The following is a 19,558-nucleotide window of genomic DNA, read 5'->3' as shown; positions in this document are numbered from 1 at the left end:
CTGTGTAGCCCCGGGGTCAGCCATTCCTGCACTGGTACAGCTGGGGTGTTTGCTACAGAAACCCTACTATAGTTTATATAAATACCCCGCTGTGTAGCCCCGGGGGCAGCCATTCCTGCACTGGTACAGCTGGGGTGTTTGCTACAGAAACCCTACTATAGTTTATATAAATGCCCCGCTGTGTAGCCCCGGGGGCAGTCATTCCTGCACCGGTACAGCTGGGGTGTTTGCTACAGAAACCCTACTATAGTTTATATAAATACCCCGCTGTGTAGCCCCGGGGGCAGCCATTCCTGCACCGGTACAGCTGGGGTGTTTGCTACAGAAACCCTACTATAGTTTATATAAATACCCTGCTGTGTAGCCCCGGGGGCAGCCGTTCCTGCACTGGTACAGCTGGGGTGTTTGCTACAGAAACCCTACTATAGTTTATATAAATACCCCGCTGTGTAGCCCCGGGGGCAGCCATTCCTGCACTGGTACAGCTGGGGTGTTTGCTACAGAAACCCTACTATAGTTTATATAAATACCCCGCTGTGTAGCCCCGGGGGCAGCCATTCCTGCACTGGTACAGCTGGGGTGTTTGCTACAGAAACCCTACTATAGTTTATATAAATACCCCGCTGTGTAGCCCCGGGGGCAGCCGTTCCTGCACTGGTACAGCTGGGGTGTTTGCTACAGAAACCCTACTATAGTTTATATAAATACCCCGCTGTGTAGCTCCGGGGGCAGCCATTCCTGCACCGGTACAGCTGGGGTGTTTGCTACAGAAACCCTACTATAGTTTATATAAATACCCCGCTGTGTAGCCCCGGGGGCAGCCGTTCCTGCACCGGTACAGCTGGGGTGTTTGCTACAGAAACCCTACTATAGTTTATATAAATACCCCGCTGTGTAGCCCCGGGGGCAGCCATTCCTGCACTGGTACAGCTGGGGTGTTTGCTACAGAAACCCTACTATAGTTTATATAAATACCCCGCTGTGTAGCCCCGGGGGCAGCCATTCCTGCACTGGTACAGCTGGGGTGTTTGCTACAGAAACCCTACTATAGTTTATATAAATACCCCGCTGTGTAGCCCCGGGGGCAGCCATTCCTGCACTGGTACAGCTGGGGTGTTTGCTACAGAAACCCTACTATAGTTTATATAAATACCCCGCTGTGTAGCCCCGGGGGCAGCCGTTCCTGCACTGGTACAGCTGGGGTGTTTGCTACAGAAACCCTACTATAGTTTATATAAATACCCCGCTGTGTAGCTCCGGGGGCAGCCATTCCTGCACCGGTACAGCTGGGGTGTTTGCTACAGAAACCCTACTATAGTTTATATAAATACCCCCGCTGTGTAGCCCCGGGGGCAGCCATTCCTGCACTGGTACAGCTGGGGTGTTTGCTACAGAAACCCTACTATAGTTTATATAAATACCCCGCTGTGTAGCCCCGGGGGCAGCCATTCCTGCACTGGTACAACTGGGGTGTTTGCTACAGAAACCCTACTATAGTTTATATAAATACCCCGCTGTGTAGCCCCGGGGGCAGCCATTCCTGCACTGGTACAGCTGGGGTGTTTGCTACAGAAACCCTACTATAGTTTATATAAATACCCCGCTGTGTAGCCCCGGGGGCAGCCATTCCTGCACTGGTACAGCTGGGGTGTTTGCTACAGAAACCCTACTATAGTTTATATAAATACCCCGCTGTGTAGCCCCGGGGGCAGCCATTCCTGCACTGGTACAACTGGGGTGTTTGCTACAGAAACCCTACTATAGTTTATATAAATACCCCGCTGTGTAGCCCCGGGGGCAGTCATTCCTGCACTGGTACAGCTGGGGTGTTTGCTACAGAAACCCTACTATAGTTTATATAAATACCCCGCTGTGTAGCCCCGGGGGCAGCCATTCCTGCACTGGTACAGCTGGGGTGTTTGCTACAGAAACCCTACTATAGTTTATATAAATACCCCGCTGTGTAGCCCCGGGGGCAGCCATTCCTGCACTGGTACAGCTGGGGTGTTTGCTACAGAAACCCTACTATAGTTTATATAAATACCCATAATGCAATGCCCACACTTACCAAAATCTTTTGGTTCCCTTTAGTAAATCCCCGGAAGGCCTCCATCACTTGCTCGCGTGTTTTGGTCTTTTTAAAGTCTCTGTTCACTGTGCCGTCTCCATCCTGGAAGTAAAAGGAGGAAATCGGGGGTCATATAAAAATGAAAAGGTAGAAGCCTCAGCCACTTGGGGCCAAAACTGTGCCATTTGTTACTAAATATGCAACAGTCCTATGTAATATGAGCAATTACAGTAACTTTGAAGGGGAACTAAACCCTGCGGCATAGCACGGCTCAACCAAACGTTACTCGGCTGTTGCCGGACTACAAATCCCAAAATAATGTAACATATAATGAAGGGTGAGGCATGCTGGGAGCTGTAGTCCATGAACATCAGTGTTGTATTCTTAAAGCAATATTGCCCAATAAAACTTTCCCCCAAATCCCCATTAAAATGCAAGAAATCCTCCAATGAGAATCCCAGCTGATGTGAGTAAATCCGGCTCCCTGTTCTCTGTTCCTGCAATTGGAGTTGGGAGCAATAAGCACAGTTTCCCAGCACTGAACAAGTCTGTCCCTTTATCCCCATGTCTGATTCCTGTGCCATCATTATCTCTATATGTAAGGTACCAGCAAAATGGCTGACACAGTGCTGGGAATCAGCATTCTCATTGGTCACTTCTCTTGCATTTATAATGAGATTTTTGCTCAGTAGAATTCTCATTGGTGAATTTCCTTGCATCTATAATTATGTATTTTTGGCAACTTCTATAGGAAAACTAGGGGGCGCTATGGTTGGGTTTACACCCCCTTAGGGATAATATTACACTTATGAGTAGGGGCTGGGGGTTGCAGTTTAACAGTAGCTGGAGGGCTGCACATTTACCCCTGATGTATACATTAAAAATATCTATTTGCCTGTTGTGTTTATTTCCTTCCAAGGGCCCTTCTGCTGCTGGGTGCCCCCCCCCCCCGGCCTTACAACTGCCCCCGCTGTGGGTGCCCGTACGGTAAAGGTCAGCGTGGCTTTGTGGCGCAATTCGCTTCCTGTGCAGGCAATCGCCCTAATTGTGAAACCAACGTGGCCGCTTCCCCTGCCAGCTGCCTATAATGCTGCAAACCCTCAGAACTAGTGTTGTAGCAGAACTACAAGTCCCAGGGTGCAACTGCATGGCTGCTGGGAAACCAGTGCAGTCTGCAGCACTCTTAGCATTATGAGACGCGACTGCCAACCGGCGCTGCAGGGCAAGTCATTAACTAGAAACACATTAAATGTCATGTTTTCATTCCAGACAGGGGATATATATATATATTTTTTTCTCATTAAACGCCACTCTGTTTACCCGTTGGCACGGGGCACAGCAGCTCTATGTACAGAGGCGGCGCGCAGGAATTACACATCGGGCCCTCGGCCAGACCCTGGGGATTTGCTGAGTAAAACATCCTGGTAATGGAAAGATGACGTACAGTGGAAGGGGGTCCCATAATAAGCTGTACCCCCATACTGTACTGCATAAGGGAAACACTATGGCACCCCCTACCCATATGTATAAATACAAATATACAGAGAAGGAATGTTCTGGGCACACAATAAGCTGTACCCCCATACTGTACTGCATAAGGGAAACACTATGGCACCCCCTACCCATATGTATAAATACAAATATACAGAGAAGGAATGTTCTGGGCACACAATAAGCTGTACCCCCATACTGTACTGTCTAAGGGAAACACTATGGCACCCCCTACCCATATGTATAACTACAAATATACAGAGAAGGAATGTTCTGGGCACACAATAAGCTGTACCCCCATACTGTACTGTCTAAGGGAAACACTATGGCACCCCCTACCCATATGTATAAATACATATATACAGAGAAGGAATGTTCTGGGCACACAATAAGCTGTACCCCATACTGTACTGTCTAAGGGAAACACTATGGCACCCCCTACCCATATGTATAAATACAAATATACAGAGAAGGAATGTTCTGGGCACACAATAAGCTGTACCCCCATACTGTACTGTCTAAGGAAACACTATGGCACCCCCTACCCATATGTATAAATACAAATATACAGAGAAGGAATGTTCTGGGCACACAATAAGCTGTACCCCCATACTGTACTGTCTAAGGGAAACACTATGGCACCCCCTACCCATATGTATAAATACAAATATACAGAGAAGGAATGTTCTGGGCACACAATAAGCTGTACCCCCATACTGTACTGTCTAAGGGAAACACTATGGCACCCCCTACCCATATGTATAAATACAAATATACAGAGAAGGAATGTTCTGGGCACACAATAAGCTATACCCCCATACTGTACTGTCTAAGGGAAACACTATGGCACCCCCTACCCATATGTATAACTACAAATATACAGAGAGGGAATGTTCTGGGCACACAATAAGCTGTACCCCCATACTGTACTGTCTAAGGGAAACACTATGGCACCCCCTACCCATATGTATAAATACAAATATACAGAGAGGGAATGTTCTGGGCACACAATAAGCTGTACCCCCATACTGTACTGTCTAAGGGAAACACTATGGCACCTCCTACCCATATGTATAAATACAAATATACAGAGAAGGAATGTTCTGGGCACACAATAAGTACCATCCCTCCCCTCTCCCGGGGGACATTTCCATTGCTGCACGAGTGCTCGTGTCGGATCTAATTTACAAGGCAGGGATCTAAGGTTAGAAAATAAAGCTAGGAAATCCATGAGCATCCTGCTGGTTAGCAATAACAGGGCAATTGTTCTATACATAGAATATCCTTCCTCAGGGACACCCGGTAGATAGATCTACGCCAGCTGCATCCAGTGAGGGGGTTGTTTTGCTCCTCTAGGGGCTGATGTTGTTTACCAGGGGGGCAAAATAACACCTCACCCCAAATGTACCCCCCACATACCCCGCTAGCTATTCATGCTGCGGGCTGAACAGATTTCTAAACTGCTATGTAATAGAATAAAATGGTACCTTGATCCCTTCAATACGGAAGCCCAGAGTAGACGTGGAACTAATCGTCTCTCTCCATGTCATGTAGCGGGGCTTGGTGACGGCACGCTGCTGCCTCTCCTCCTCCGTTGGGGCTTCCGGGTCTACCTCCACCATCTTGAGATACATATCCTTCCTGAGGCTGGGCTTCTTCCTGGCTTTCATCAGCTCTTCCTCCAAATAAGTCCTAGGGTTGGGGGGGAAAGGAATAAAAAACATTTTCAGTACTAGAAACATTGGGGCTATCAAAGTGGCCACTGATTGGCTGAAAAGCTTCCCATTAGGACAAACACTCAATTCATAGGCTTTAGTTGACCTTTAATTTACTTTATAAAATTGCCAATTCAAAGCAACTTTTCACTTGGTCTTTATTTTTTATTTTGTATAGTTTTTGAATTATTTCCCTTCTTCTTCTGACTCTTTCCAGCTTTCAAATGGGGGTCACTGACCCCGGCAGTAACTACACTATTGCTCTGTGAGGCTCCAATTGTATTGTTATTGTGACTTTTTATTACTTATCTTGCTATTCTGATCCTCTCCTATTCATATATCAGTCAAACCACTACCTGGTTACTAATGTAAACTGGACCCTAGCAACCAGATAGCTGCTGAAATTAAAAACTGGAGAGCTGCGGAACAAAACGTAAAATAATTAAAAAACTAGCAGTAATAAAAAATAAAAACCCTCTATAGAAACATTCATAGCACCCAATGTCACCCAATGTCACCCTGCTGCCCATCGTGCAGGCACCACCCACACACAACCCTGTCTGAGCTGTTTATTTAGTGTAAGTGAAACAAGATTGGTTAATGTATATTCATTATTTCATACACCTTAATTCAACGGGTTACTTGTGTTTTGCCCCCTCTAGCAGTGATTACACTAATGCACCATTATTTATGAGGCAATGCCCTCACAGAAAGATAAAGGTTTGAGAGATTTTGGATTTAACCAACCTACACTGCAAGCATATCAGCTGCCCACCCCCACATCCCACCCCCACATCACACCCCCACAGTGTATTCTATAGCCCTGCGTGTAGCGAGAGGCAAAGCTTTATCCTTATCATCTCTCCCTACTATACCTGCAATCCCACAGCCCCAGTCCCTTCCCAGAGGCTATTATCCCCCCACTGCTACTATAGGCACCATCTCTCCCTACTATACCTGCTATCCCACAGCCCCAGTTCCCTTCCCAGAGGCTATTTCCCCCCACTCTACTATAGGCACCATCTCTCCCCTACTATACCTGCTATCCCACCAGCCCCAGTCCCTTCCCAGAGGCTATTATCCCCCCACTGCTACTATAGGCACCATCTCTCCCTACTATACCTGCTATCCCACAGCCCCAGTCCCTTCCCAGAGGCTATTATCCCCCCACTGCTACTATAGGCACATCTCTCCCTACTATACCTGCTATCCCACAGCCCCAGTCCCTTCCCAGAGGCTATTATCCCCCCACTGCTACTATAGGCACCATCTCTCCCTACTATACCTGCTATCCCACCAGACCCCAGTCCCTTCCCAGAGGGCTATTATCCCCCACTGCTACTATAGGCACCATCTCTCCCTACTATACCTGCTATCCACAGCCCCAGTCCCTCTCCCAGAGGCTATTATCCCCCCATGCTACTATAGGCACCATCTCTCCCTACTTTACTGCTATCCCACAGCCCAAGTCCCTTCCCAGAGGCTATTATCCCCCCACTGCTACTATAGGCACCATCTCTCCCTACTATACCTGCTATCCCACAGCCCAGCCCCTTCCAGAGGCTTTATCCCCCCACTGCTACTATAGGCACCATCTCTCCCTACTATACCTGCTATCCCACAGCCCCAGCCCCTTCCAGAGGCTATTATCCCCCCACTGCTACTATGAGGCACCATCTCTCCCTACTATACCTGCTATCCACAGCCCCCAGTCCCTTCCCAGAGGCTATTATCCCCCCACTGCTACTATAGGCACCATCTCTCCCTACTATACCTGCTATCCCACAGCCCCAGTCCCTTCCCAGAGGCTATTATCCCCCCACTGTTTACTATAGGCACCAGCTCTCCCTACTATTACCTGCAATCCCACAGCCCCAGTCCCTTCCCAGAGGCTATTATCCCCCCACTGCTACTATATGGCACCATCTCTCCCTGACTATACCTGCTATCCCTCAGCCCCAGTCCCTTCCCCAGAGGCCTATGTTATCCCCACTGCTACTATAGGCACCGATCTCTCCTACATATACCTGCTATCCCACAGCCCCAGTTCCCTTCCAGAGGCTATTATCCCCCCCCACTGCTACTATAGGCACCATCTCTCCTACTATACCTGCAAGTCCCACAGCCCCAGCCTTCCAGAGGCTATTATCCCCCACGTTATATAGCACATCTCTCCTACTATACTGCCCTATTCCACAGCCCCAGTCCTTTCCCAAGAGGCCATTTATCCCCCCACTGTACTATAGGCACCATCTCTTCCCTTACTATTACATGCTTATCCCACAGCCCCAGTCCCTTCCAGAGGCTATTATACCACTGCTACTATAGGACCATCCTCCTACACCTGCGGTTACCCACAGCCCCAGTCCTTCCAGAGGCTATTACCCCCCCTGTTACTATAGGCACCATCTCTCCCTACTATTACCTCGCTATCCCAGCCCAGTCCCTTCCAGAGCTATTATCCACTGCTCTTAGGCACAATCTTCTTCCTATACCTGCATATACCCAACAGGCCCCAGTCCTTTCCCGAGGCTTATTATCCCACTGCTACTATAGGCACCATTCTCTCCTCTACTATACCTTGTATCCCACAGGCCCAGTTCCTTCCAGAGGCTATTATCCACTGTTACTATAGGCACCATCTCTCCCTACGATACTGCTTCCCCAGCCCCAGTCCTTTTTCCCAGAGGCTATTATCCCTCCACTGCTACTATGGCACCAATCTCTTCCCTACCTATACCGGGCTATCCACGCCCCCAGTCCCTTCCAGAGCTATTATCCATTGCTTACTTATAGCACATCTCTTCCTACCTATCCTGCTATCCACAGCCCCCAGTCCCTTCCAGAGGCTATTATCCCCCACTGCTACTTATAGAGATATAATCATACCCTGCATATCCACAGCCACGCTCTCTTCCAGAGCTATTATTCCCCATCTGCACTTAGGCACCATTCTCCTCCCTACTATACGTGCTATTTCCACGCCCAGTCCTTCCCGAGGCTATTATCCCCCCACTGCTACTATAGCACCATCTCTTCCTACTATACCTGCTATCCACAGCCCCAGTCCTTCCCAGAAGGCTATTATCCCCCCACTGCTACTATAGGCACCATCTCTCCCTACCTATACCTGCTATCCCACAGCCCCCAGTCCCTTCCCAGAGGCTATTATCCCCCCACTGCTACTATAAGCACCATCTCTCCCTACTATACCTGCTATCCCACAGCCCCAGTCCCTTCCCAGAGGCTATTATCCCCCCACTGCTACTATAGGCACCATCTCTCCCTACTATACCTGCTATCCCACAGCCCCAGTCCCTCCCCAGAGCCTATTACCTCCATGCTGATGTGTGAGCCTTTTAGGGCCACTATGGGTGCTCCCTATGTGTCCGGCAGACATAGGGTTAAAGTGATTTGATGTGTGTGTGTTCTACTGATGATGTAAATCCTGCACAAACGGAGCGATTCTGTGCCATTTGCATCTAATTAAGATGTTCTCAGGACATGGAAATAAACTGAGGGAACATATGTGGGTTCTGTAAATACGGAATGTGTGCTGCTTCCTGCTGTGTCTCTATGGCCGGGGAGCCATGAAACGTAACAGAGATATTATCATAGGGAACTCGGGCGGCCGACTCTGGCGCGGCTCCTATTATTCTCCCATGATTCCTCCAACATCTCTCTGAAGCCCTTTACTCTCGGCTAATGGTGGGTGTTCCTTAAAGGCAAACTCTAGTTATTTGCCGGGCAGCTGCACCCCCCGAGCAGCCTATTGGCCTACAGGGCCTGTTTATTAAAGTCACGTAGGTTTAAAAAACATTTTTAGATAATTAGGGACAGCTGGTAAATCATGTGATTATTTGTTAAGTAAACGGTTCAACAGAGAGGATATAAGGAAGGACAGGGTGTGGGACCCCTCTACATGTCACTTTTTACTTAAGGATCTGAAAGGCTGTTGACAATGGAAAAACCCCATGGTACAGTGATGCACAACAATGGGGTCTGCGTAAATAGCCGAAATAAGGGAGGGTTTCCCTGGAGCAACAGGAAGGGGACACTGACAGACTCATAGCCAGCTGCCCCTGGGACTATAGCGGGTGACTGTTACCCCAATGTTTCTATATATCTGTAACCTTGTTATGGGCTAAGGGGGCCCAGCCTGAAGGCCAGTTAGGGGGGGATTTGGGGTGACGTGCTCTATTTGTGTGCCCTGGGTCACCCTTGGACCACTATAGCGGGGTGAACTGTACCCCAATGTTTCTATACTATCGTACTTGTTATGGGCTAAGGGGGCCAGCTGAAGGCCAGTTAGGGGGGGATTTGGGGTGAGTGCTTTTTGTGGCCTGGTACCCTGGAACTAGAGCAGGCGTGACTGAGTACACCAATGTTTCTATATATCTGTACCCTTTATGGCTTAAGGGGGCCCAGCCTGAAGGCCAGTTAGCGGGGGGGATTTGGGGTGAGTGTTATTTTGCCTGGGTACCTGGAACCTATAGCGGGGGTGACTGTTTACCCCAATGTTTTCTTATATCTGTAACTTGTTATGGGCTAGGGGGCCAGCCTGATGGCATGGTTTAGGGGGATTTTGGGGTGAGAGCTGATATTTGTGCCTGGGGTACCCTGGCTATATAGCGGGGTGACTGTACCAATGTTTCTATATATCTGGTAATTGTTATCGGGATAAGGGGCCCGCCTGAAGGCACGTTAGGGGGATTTGGGGTGAGTGCTGTATTGTGCCCGGGGGTACCTGACTTAGCGGCGGGACTGTTCCCCTGTTTCTATATTCTGTAACCTTGGTTATGGGCTAGGGGGGCCCAGCCTGAGGCCAGTTAGGTGGGGATTTGGGGTGGTGCTTATTTGTGCCCCGGGGTACCCTGGAACTAGTAGCAGAATGGTGGACTGTTTACCCCAATGTTTCTATATTCTGTAACCTTTGTTATGGAAGCTAAGGGGGGCCCAGCCTTGAAGCGGTTAGGGGCGGATTTGGGTACGGTTGAAGTGCTTAACTTTGTGCATGGGTACCATGGAACATATAGCGAAGGTGATGTTACCAATGTTTCTAGTTATCTGTACCTTGTTATTGACTAAGGGCGGGACCCAGCTGAAGCGACCCGTAGGGGCGGTTTGGGGTGGAGTGCTCTATTTGTGCCTGGGATTACCCTTGGAATATAGCGAGGGGCGTGACTGTTACCAATGTTCTATATATCTGTACCTTGTTAATGGGCCTAAGGGGGCCCAGCCTGCAAGCGCCAGTTAGGGAGGGGTTTGGAGGTGAGTTATTATTGTTGCCTGGTTACTGGAACAGTATAGCGGGGTGGACTGATAAGTTACCCCAATGTTGTCTTATATGATCTGTAACTGCTTATGTGTAGGGGGCCAGCCTGAAGCGCAGGTTAGGGGGGGATTTTGGAGTGAGTGACCTTATTGTGCCCTGTGAGGTACCCTTGGACCTATTAGCAGGGTGAGACTGTGTACCCAATGATTTCTATTATATCTGAAAACCTTGTTATGGGCTAAGGGGCCCAGCTGAAGGCAAGTTAGGGGGGGATTGGGGTGAAGTGCTATTATTTTTGCCCTGAGGTACCCATGGAACTTAGCGGACTAGGTGACTGTTACCCCAATGTTTAATATTATCTGTAACATTGTTATGGGCTAGGGGCAGACCTGGAATGGCAGCAGTTAGGGGATTGGGTTAGTGCTTATTGTGCTCTGGGTACCCTGGAACATATAGCGGGTGACACGTCTACCCAAATGTTATCGGATAATATAGTCTGTAACCTTGTTTATGGGCTAAGGGGGCTCAGCTCTGAAGGCCAGTAGGGGGGATTTGGTGCTTGTTGAGTGCACTTTTATTTGTGCCCTGAGGTCCCTGGAAAACTATAGCAGGGTGACTGGCTAACACCCAATGTATTCTACATATATCTGTAACCTTAGTTTATGGGCTAGGATGGGGCTCAGGACCCTGAAGGCAGTTTAGGGGGGATTTGGGGTGAGTAGCCTTATTTAGTGCTCTGAGGTCACCACCTGGAACTGTATAGCGGGTTGAGCTTACCCCATGTTCTAATATATACTGTACCTTGTATAATAGGTCAAGGGGGCTCGAGCCTGAGCAAGTTAGGGGGGGATTTTGGTGTCGCACAGGTGAGGTGGCTAGTTTGTGCCCTGACAATGGGTAACCCCTTGGAACTATAGCGCAGGTGACGCCTACCCGCAATGTAGTCATATATTCTGAAATAACCTTGGTATGGCTAAGCGGGGCTCGGCCTGAAGGCAGTTAGGGGGGGCATTTGGGGTGAGTGCTTATTTGTTGCCTGAGGTACCCCTGGAACTATAGCATGGTGACTGATTACCCAATGTTTCTATTATCTGTAACCTATGTTGGTAAGGGGGCCAGCCTGTAAGGCAGTTGGGGGGACTTTGGCAGGTAGAGAGACTTATTTGTTGCTCGCTGCGGTAACCCTTGGAACTATGCGGGGAGCGGGGCGGTGGACTGGGGGTTACCCATAGTGTTTTCTTATATATCTTACCTTTTTTATTGGGCTAAGCGGGCCAGCACTGAGGCAGTTGGGGGGGGGGGGGTGCTTATCTTGTGCCTGGTACCCTGGACTATAGCAGGGGACTGTTACCCTCAAATGTTTCTATATATTCTGTAACCTTTTATGGCTAGGCGGCCAGCCTGAAGGCGTTAGGGGGGTTTGGAGGTGAGTGCTTATGGTGGTTTGTTGCCGGGTTTACTGGAACTATAGCGAAGGTGACTGTACCCCAAATGTCTTCTACTTATTCTGTAACCTTGTTATGAGCAGTCAAACTCACCTGACACCCATCTTACAATCCATGACACAAGGGCCGTCAAATTCAGAGAGCAGATCATCCATTTGATTGTACCTCTCCCCGTCTTCAGAACATCGCCGTGATAGGCCGGAAATTACGGCTTTAGAACTCATTCATCTAGTGGTGAGCGGCAACGTTGCTCGCAATCACAGTGCTTCTTTAGGATCTTCCCATTGGCTGCAGCTTAAAAACTACCTATGAGCCAATCAAATACACCGTTACAAACAATACTTGGCACCATTACCTGAATATACAGAGAGAAATAGTAGCAGCATTAAAGCCCAAGGCAGACCCATGTGCACTAAACCCAGTACCTGCATGGCCTGCAAGCTGTATCCATGGATATTTCTTCTTGAAGGACATGACAATGGGTGACCAGTGAACCATGTTTTTGATCTTCCGCCATGATTTGCTCTGAAAAACAATTACAGACAAAGGGTAAGATATGGATCCAAACTGCTTTAAACCACTGGAAACATGATTCTCTATCTAATATAGTATTGCTTGATAAAGTGAATGGAAACTCTGTGTTGCCTGTGCTCTCAGAAATAATAATATATAATATATAATAATAAAATAAAAAATAAAGTAAAAAGTAATTTCACTTCTTTTCAATTTGAATCCATTGAGGTCATTAGTCATGCTGATCTTAATGGGGTTGTTGACCTTTACAATAATTTGCAATTATTCGGTATTATTTGTGGTTTTTGAATTATTTCGCTTTCTGTTCAGCAGCTTTCCAGTTTGGCATTTCAGCAGCTATCTGGTTGCTAGGGTCCAATTTAACATTGCAACCAAGCAGTAATGTGAAAGAAAGACAGGACAATGAATACGGAGAGGGGCCTAAATAGGAAGATAAGTAATAAAAAGTAACAATAACAATAAAACTGGAGCCTCACAGAGCAATAGTTTTCGGCTGCCGGGGTCAGTGACCCCCATTTGAAAGCTGCAAAGAGTCAGAACAAGAAGGCAAATAAATCAAAAACTATACAAAATAAAAAATGAAGACCAATTGAAAAGCTGCTAAGAATAGGCCATTCTATAACATACTAAAAGGTGAACCCCCCCCCCCCGTTTAATATGGCTACAATTACAACACAAAATGTAATTCCAGTAGGCAGGTTCTGCGGCCCCTCGGGGCTTGCTCAGAGCACACGTCCGTATTTACCCTTTACAATAAGAAACAAGAGGCGACCCGTAATGAAATGCCTACTTTGTTCACTAAGGGCTAAAATTAGTGACATCATTACGTATCGTCATTGTGCTTGTTAAGTTTTGAGGGGACCCGTCGCGTTTCTGTACACAGAGCATTTGTTTCCAGGGCTCAGCTGTTTGCTCTCTTCTGTGTTCCTAGGGAAAAATCTTGCTGATTTGGGTAGGAAAATGCCAATATGGTTTATGTATTTGCCTAGGGCATCTTTCAACAGAGAGGGGACTTACATGGGAAAGTAGCCCCCCCCCCCCAGTTCCCGGCAGTGGGTTACCAGCCCCACAGGCATCTGAATGGCTACAGTACACTTAGCAAGTCATGTAACATTCAAGTTATTATACTTTTTATATTAGTGAATAAAGTCCCCTATTGTAACAGATATAGGAATTATTATAAGCCCGAGGATGTATCCTTTATATTATAGATGTAAAGTAACCCCTATTGTAAATAGTGGATATTATAAGCCGAGGAGTTCCTTATATTAGTATAGTGGAATAAGTACCCCTTTGTACATGTATGGCATATGTATAAAGCCCCGAGGAGTTCCTGTATATTATATAGCGTGAATTAAGTACCCCTATTGGTAACATATAGGGATTATGTCCCCCGTGGAGTTCCTTATTAATACTATATAGCTAAAATGTGCCCCCTATTTTACATATGGGATATTAAAGTCCCGAGGAATTCCTCTATCAATATTAGTGATAAGTGCCCCTTATTGTAAACATATAAGGGATATGTATTAGTCCCGAGGACGTTCCTTATAGTATTACGGTGAATAACGTGTCCCCCTGTTATGTAAAATAAGGGTGCGCTATTTAGCCCCCGGGGGTTCCTGTTAAATATATAGTGAATAAAGATAGGCCCCATATTTGTCACATATAGGATATTATAAGGCTCCCGAGAGGCGCTTCCTCTATAAATCATACTAATAGGTGGATAACGCTGCCCCTATTGTAAAACATATAGGTTGTATATTATAGCACCATTCCGTTAGGAGTTCCTTCTTATTTAAACTTATAGTGAATAGCTACCCCTATTGTAAACATATGGGATTATATAAAGCCGCCGGGAGTTCCTTATATAGTATAGTAGATAAAAGTGCCCCATCATCTCTGTACATATAGGATATTATAAGCTCCGCCGAGGAGTTACTTGATATATATAGTGAAGTAAGGTGCCTCTATTGTAGACAGGTATAGGATACTCTGGTATAAGCCCGAGGGTTCGCTATTATAATAGTATAGGTGAAATAAGTGCCCCTATTGTAACAGATATAGGGATATTTTATAAGCCCTCTCGTAGAGAGTTCCTGTATACGTATATTAGTGAACTAAAGTGTACCCAGCCCTTATGTGCGACATGATAGCGGTGATATGTATAAGTCCCAGAGGAGTTCCTTATAATATATAGTGAATAAAGTGCCCCCTATTGTAACATATAGGGATATTATCCCCCTCTCCCCACGCACCAAAGTATGGAGGGGGTTGATTGGGCAGGGGGGACCGTGGGGGTCATGGTGAATTTGAATGTGGGGAAGAATAACATCTAATTACGTCTGTATTACCTGCTATCACTGAACTCTCCCTACCCACAGCCACTGCCCTGCGGGGCCCCCACTAAGTCTTCCCTACTCCAAACATTTCTGGGGGGCATTAAAAACAGATGGAGGGTTGAAGATGGAAACCTTTGATTTTTTTTCCCCACCAGCCTTTTTGCCCTTGTTCTCGACTGGGCACCATAGGTCTATGGATCCATGAAGGAATAATGAAAAAGAACTGGACGTGAAGACTCATTTTATTAACAATGACGGGATGAGATTTAGGGAACCGGAGCTTGGGTTTACATGCAAGTGACACATGGAAACTTATTGCCAAAATAACAAGAGGAAGTACAAACGTTCCAGGGGAAAAATAATCACAAATAAATATTTCCACTACCTCTAATCTAAATTAAAAACGAATAAATAAAAGCAAAAATAAAAATTGCTATTGAGAATTGGCAAATGTTTAGATTAAAGAGAAAAAATTGGTTTCATGGCTAATGTCTTCATTCACAGATATAAAAAGGGGAATTAAATTTGAATTCTACTACACTTTGAATGCCATTCTTACCAATAGTTACAGAGCTATTCCCGCCAATGACTCGGTGAAACCAACAGAGAAGGCAAGAGAAGTAGTTGATGATATACCCCATATGGCCCATGGTGCAAGTTAAGCTGCCCATACACGGGCAGATCCGCTCGCTTGGCGATGTCGTCAAGTGAGCGGATCTTTACCCGATATCCCCACCTACGGGTTGGCGATATCAGGTAACCTGTAGGCGAATTTGATTGTTTGGCCCTGGGGCCAAACGATGGAATTCTAACAGCGGCAATGGGGCAGTCGGTTCGGGGACTGCATCAACAAGCCGATCCGACTGAATTTTCTAACCTGGCCGATCGATATCTGGACAATTTCAGGCCAGATATCGGTCAGGCAGGCCTCTCGTTTCTACCCCTACACGGGCCGATAAGCTGACAAATCGGTCCAAGGGACCCATATCTGCAGCTACAATCGGCCTATGTATGGGGACCTTTAGTCCCCCCACGATAGATCTGTGCTACTTCAGCCACAGTAGCAGAGATCTATCACGCGTGACTACGTTTCACTACTCATCCGAGCAGCTTCTTCAGTTGGACTGGAGAAGCTGCTCGGATGAGTAGTGAAACGTCTTCAATGATTACTCAGCAAGTCCAGTTGCTCTAGACCAGTGATCCCCAACCAGTGGCTCTGGGGCAACACGTTGCTCCCCAACCCCTTGGATGTTGCTCTCAGTGCCCCCAAACCAGGTAGTTATTTTTGAATTCCTGACTTGGAGGCAAGTTTTGGTTGAATAAAAACAAGATTTCCTACCAAATAAAGCCCCTGTAAGCTGATAGGGTGCATAGAGGCTGCCTAATAGCCAATCACAGCCCTTATTTGGCTCCTCCATGAACTTTTATGGTGCTTGTGTTGCTCCCCAAGTCTTTTTACATTTGACTGTGACTCACGAGTAAGAAAGGTTGGGGGCCCTGGTCTAGCTATGTCTCTATGTGTGTTTTAGCAGGGGCAACTCTCAGTATTGTCTATGGCAAAGTATCTTCTGGCATTTAGTAGCTGTGACAAGTAGCTGCTACTAAGTAGCTCCGTGTGTCTTCACCCTAAGAAAATAGGTAAGCGGCTGGGCTAATAACAGGAGGTAGGAAGGTGGTCAGTAATCCAATCCAACACTCAGTAAGTAGCACCTAAATGCATACAGAGTAGTGTTGTCTGAACCTCACTCAATTGTTTGTGATGGAAAAAGTAATTTCAATGAAGCAAGTCTATCTCTAAGCATCCCTGATTTTTCAGATGATCCAGCAACCCAAACGCCATATAATCAAATAGGGGAATGGAACACCTTGCACTGTAATCTGAGCTATTCACGAAGCCTGTCTATTATACACACGGCAAACAAACGGGCAGCTGCTGTCTCACTCGCACGCTCCGTCTGTCTAACCGCCGCCGCTCAGAGCTCACACTTCATTTTCCTAGAAACACCAAATGCAAACAATGTATTTCTATTGCTGAAATTCAGAGATAATTGCCTGGTATTGATGTGTATCTCCATTAAAAGCAAAGATTCATTTGAAAAAAAAAAAAAAAAAAACTTTTATAAGGCTCCTTACTGAAAAAAATCATTTTATCAGTATGTATATGGTATTATGGTCCTTTTATTGTATAATAAAAATAAATTAATATAACTGTATTATTGTATAATAAAAAGATATTATAAGTCATACAGGGAACTCTGAGTATCACTCATGTATTATAAGGGATAATGTACCCCCTACTGTAAATGATAAGGATATTAGCAGTCACTGAGGGGTTCTGTGCCCCCCATATAAAGGCACAAGGCTGCAGGCTGAGTTATACAGGGAACTCTGAGTATCACTCATGTATTATAAGGGATAATGTACCCCCTACTGTAAATGATAAGGATATTAGCAGTCACTGAGGGGTTCTGTGCCCCCCATATAAAGGCACAAAGCTGCAGGCTGAGTTATACAGGGAACTCTGAGTATCACTCATGTATTATAAGGGATAATGTACCCCCTACTGTACATGATAAGGATATTAGCAATCACTGAGGGGTTCTGTGCCCATATAAAGGCACAAGGCTGCAGGCTGAGTTATACAGGGAACTCTGAGTATCACTCATGTATTATAAGGGATACTGTACCCCCTACTGTAAATGATAAGGATATTAGCAGTCACTGAGGGGTTCTGTGCCCCCCATATAAAGGCACAAGGCTGCAGGCTGAGTTATACAGGGAACTCTGAGTATCACTCATGTATTATAGGGGGTAATGTACCCCCTACTGTAAATGATAAGGATATTAGCAGTCACTGAGGGGTTCTGTGCCCATATAAAGGCACAAGGCTGCAGGCTGAGTTATACAGGGAACTCTGAGTATCACTCATGTATTATAAGGGATAATGTACCCCCTACTGTAAATGATAAGGATATTAGCAGTCACTGAGGGGTTCTGTGCCCATATAAAGGCAATGTAATAGCAGGTATAGTAGAGATTCCCTGTGTGCCTTGCTGCACTGAGAGCTCTTTATCCCATTTCAGGTTACTCCTCACTGTATTTAATGAGCAGTGGGCCCTCACCCTGTGTGTGACATTAGCAGGAAAGTATAAAACACTCCCCGCAGATCATAAAAACGACTAACGCCGCCATAAACAAACTAAACCGCGACTTTGTCTTTAATACAGGGAGAGGCGTGCGTCGACTGGGGCCCCTAAATAGAATTGCTGCCCTTTGAATATTGATTTAATATGGCAGCGTAGAAATGAGGGCATCGCTGAGAGACATTTAGAATAAAAAATAGAATTGAGTCTAAAAGCGACGGGAAACCAGGATGAAAATAGCCGTAAAAATCAATCCCTCCCGGCTTAGCTGAATTGTTTTATTGCCGCTTCAAAGCAACAGAGAACACTGGGGAGGATTTTTTTTTTTTTGTAATGATTTCTATGGCACGAAAAAAAAAGTTCAATAAAAAGGTTATTGTCTGTCCTATTAACCAAATATGGTATTTTTTCCCCTCTCAGGGGCTCAGGACTTGAGTTCTTACCTAATGCCATCCTAGCAAAGCCCTGGGACACTGCTCCTATGTGCGGGATCGGAGATTATAAATTGGTCAGCGGATTATTCAACAATGCCTTTAAACTGAAAGGAATTCTGCCATGATTTTTATCTCTAAATGACACTGTTACACAGCAAATAATTCCCTCTGCCATTTAACCTTTTATTCTTGAACCAACAAATGTATTTGTAGCTGTAATATTGGTGTGTAGGCGCCATCTCAGTGCCTTGTGCCTGAGTCTGAGCTTTCAGCCAGCGCTACACATTAGAACTGCTTTCAGCTAACCTATTGTTTCTCCTACTCCCATGTAACTGGAGGAGTCTCAAGCCGGACTTGGATTTCTTACTATTGAGTGCTATTCTGATACCTACTGGGAGCTGCTATCTTGCTCCCTTCCCATTGTTCTGCTGATCGGCTGCTGGGGGTGAGGGGATATCACTCCAACTTGCAGCGCAGCAGTAAAGTGTGCCTGAGTCTGAGCTTTCAGCCAGCGCTACACATTAGAACTGCTTTCAGCTAACCTATTGTTTCTCCTACTCCCATGTAACTGGAGGAGTCCCAAGCCGGACTTGGATTTCTTACTATTGAGTGCTATTCTGATACCTACTGGGAGCTGCTATCTTGCTCCCTTCCCATTGTTCTGCTGATCGGCTGCTGGGGGTGAGGGGATATCACTCCAACTTGCAGCGCAGCAGTAAAGTGTGCCTGAGTCTGAGCTTTCAGCCAGCGCTACACATTAGAACTGCTTTCAGCTAACCTATTGTTTCTCCTACTCCCATGTAACTGGAGGAGTCCCAAGCCGGACTTGGATTTCTTACTATTGAGTGCTATTCTGATACCTACTGGGAGCTGCTATCTTGCTCCCTTCCCATTGTTCTGCTGATCGGCTGCTGGGGGTGAGGGGGGGGGGATATCACTCCAACTTGCAGCGCAGCAGCAAAGTGTGCCTGAGTCTGAGCTTTCAGAAGGAGCCGGCGCTACACATTAGAACTGCTTTCAGCTAACCTATTGTTTCTCCTACTCCCATGTAACTGGAGGAGTCCCAAGCCGGACTTGGATTTCTTACTATTGAGTGCTATTCTGATACCTA

General features: G+C 46.4%; 1 protein-coding gene across 1 annotated transcript in view; it reads right to left on the bottom strand.

Moving 5' to 3' along the window:
* The window catches only part of itpkb (inositol-trisphosphate 3-kinase B), a 60,656-nt gene that overhangs the window by 4,568 nt on the left and 36,530 nt on the right, over nucleotides 1–19,558 (bottom strand). Inside the window, 5 exon segments of the mRNA XM_002938844.5 lie at nucleotides 2,069–2,170; nucleotides 5,047–5,251; nucleotides 12,088–12,175; nucleotides 12,178–12,300; nucleotides 12,420–12,519. Coding sequence (XP_002938890.2) covers nucleotides 2,069–2,170; nucleotides 5,047–5,251; nucleotides 12,088–12,175; nucleotides 12,178–12,300; nucleotides 12,420–12,519 — 618 coding nt within the window.

The sequence above is a fragment of the Xenopus tropicalis genome, chromosome 5 (assembly GCF_000004195.4).
Source record: "Xenopus tropicalis strain Nigerian chromosome 5, UCB_Xtro_10.0, whole genome shotgun sequence".
In the NCBI taxonomy this organism is placed as follows: domain Eukaryota; kingdom Metazoa; phylum Chordata; class Amphibia; order Anura; family Pipidae; genus Xenopus; species Xenopus tropicalis.
Note: the sequence above shows the minus strand (reverse complement) of the source record. Positions and strands in the feature narration are given on the sequence as shown.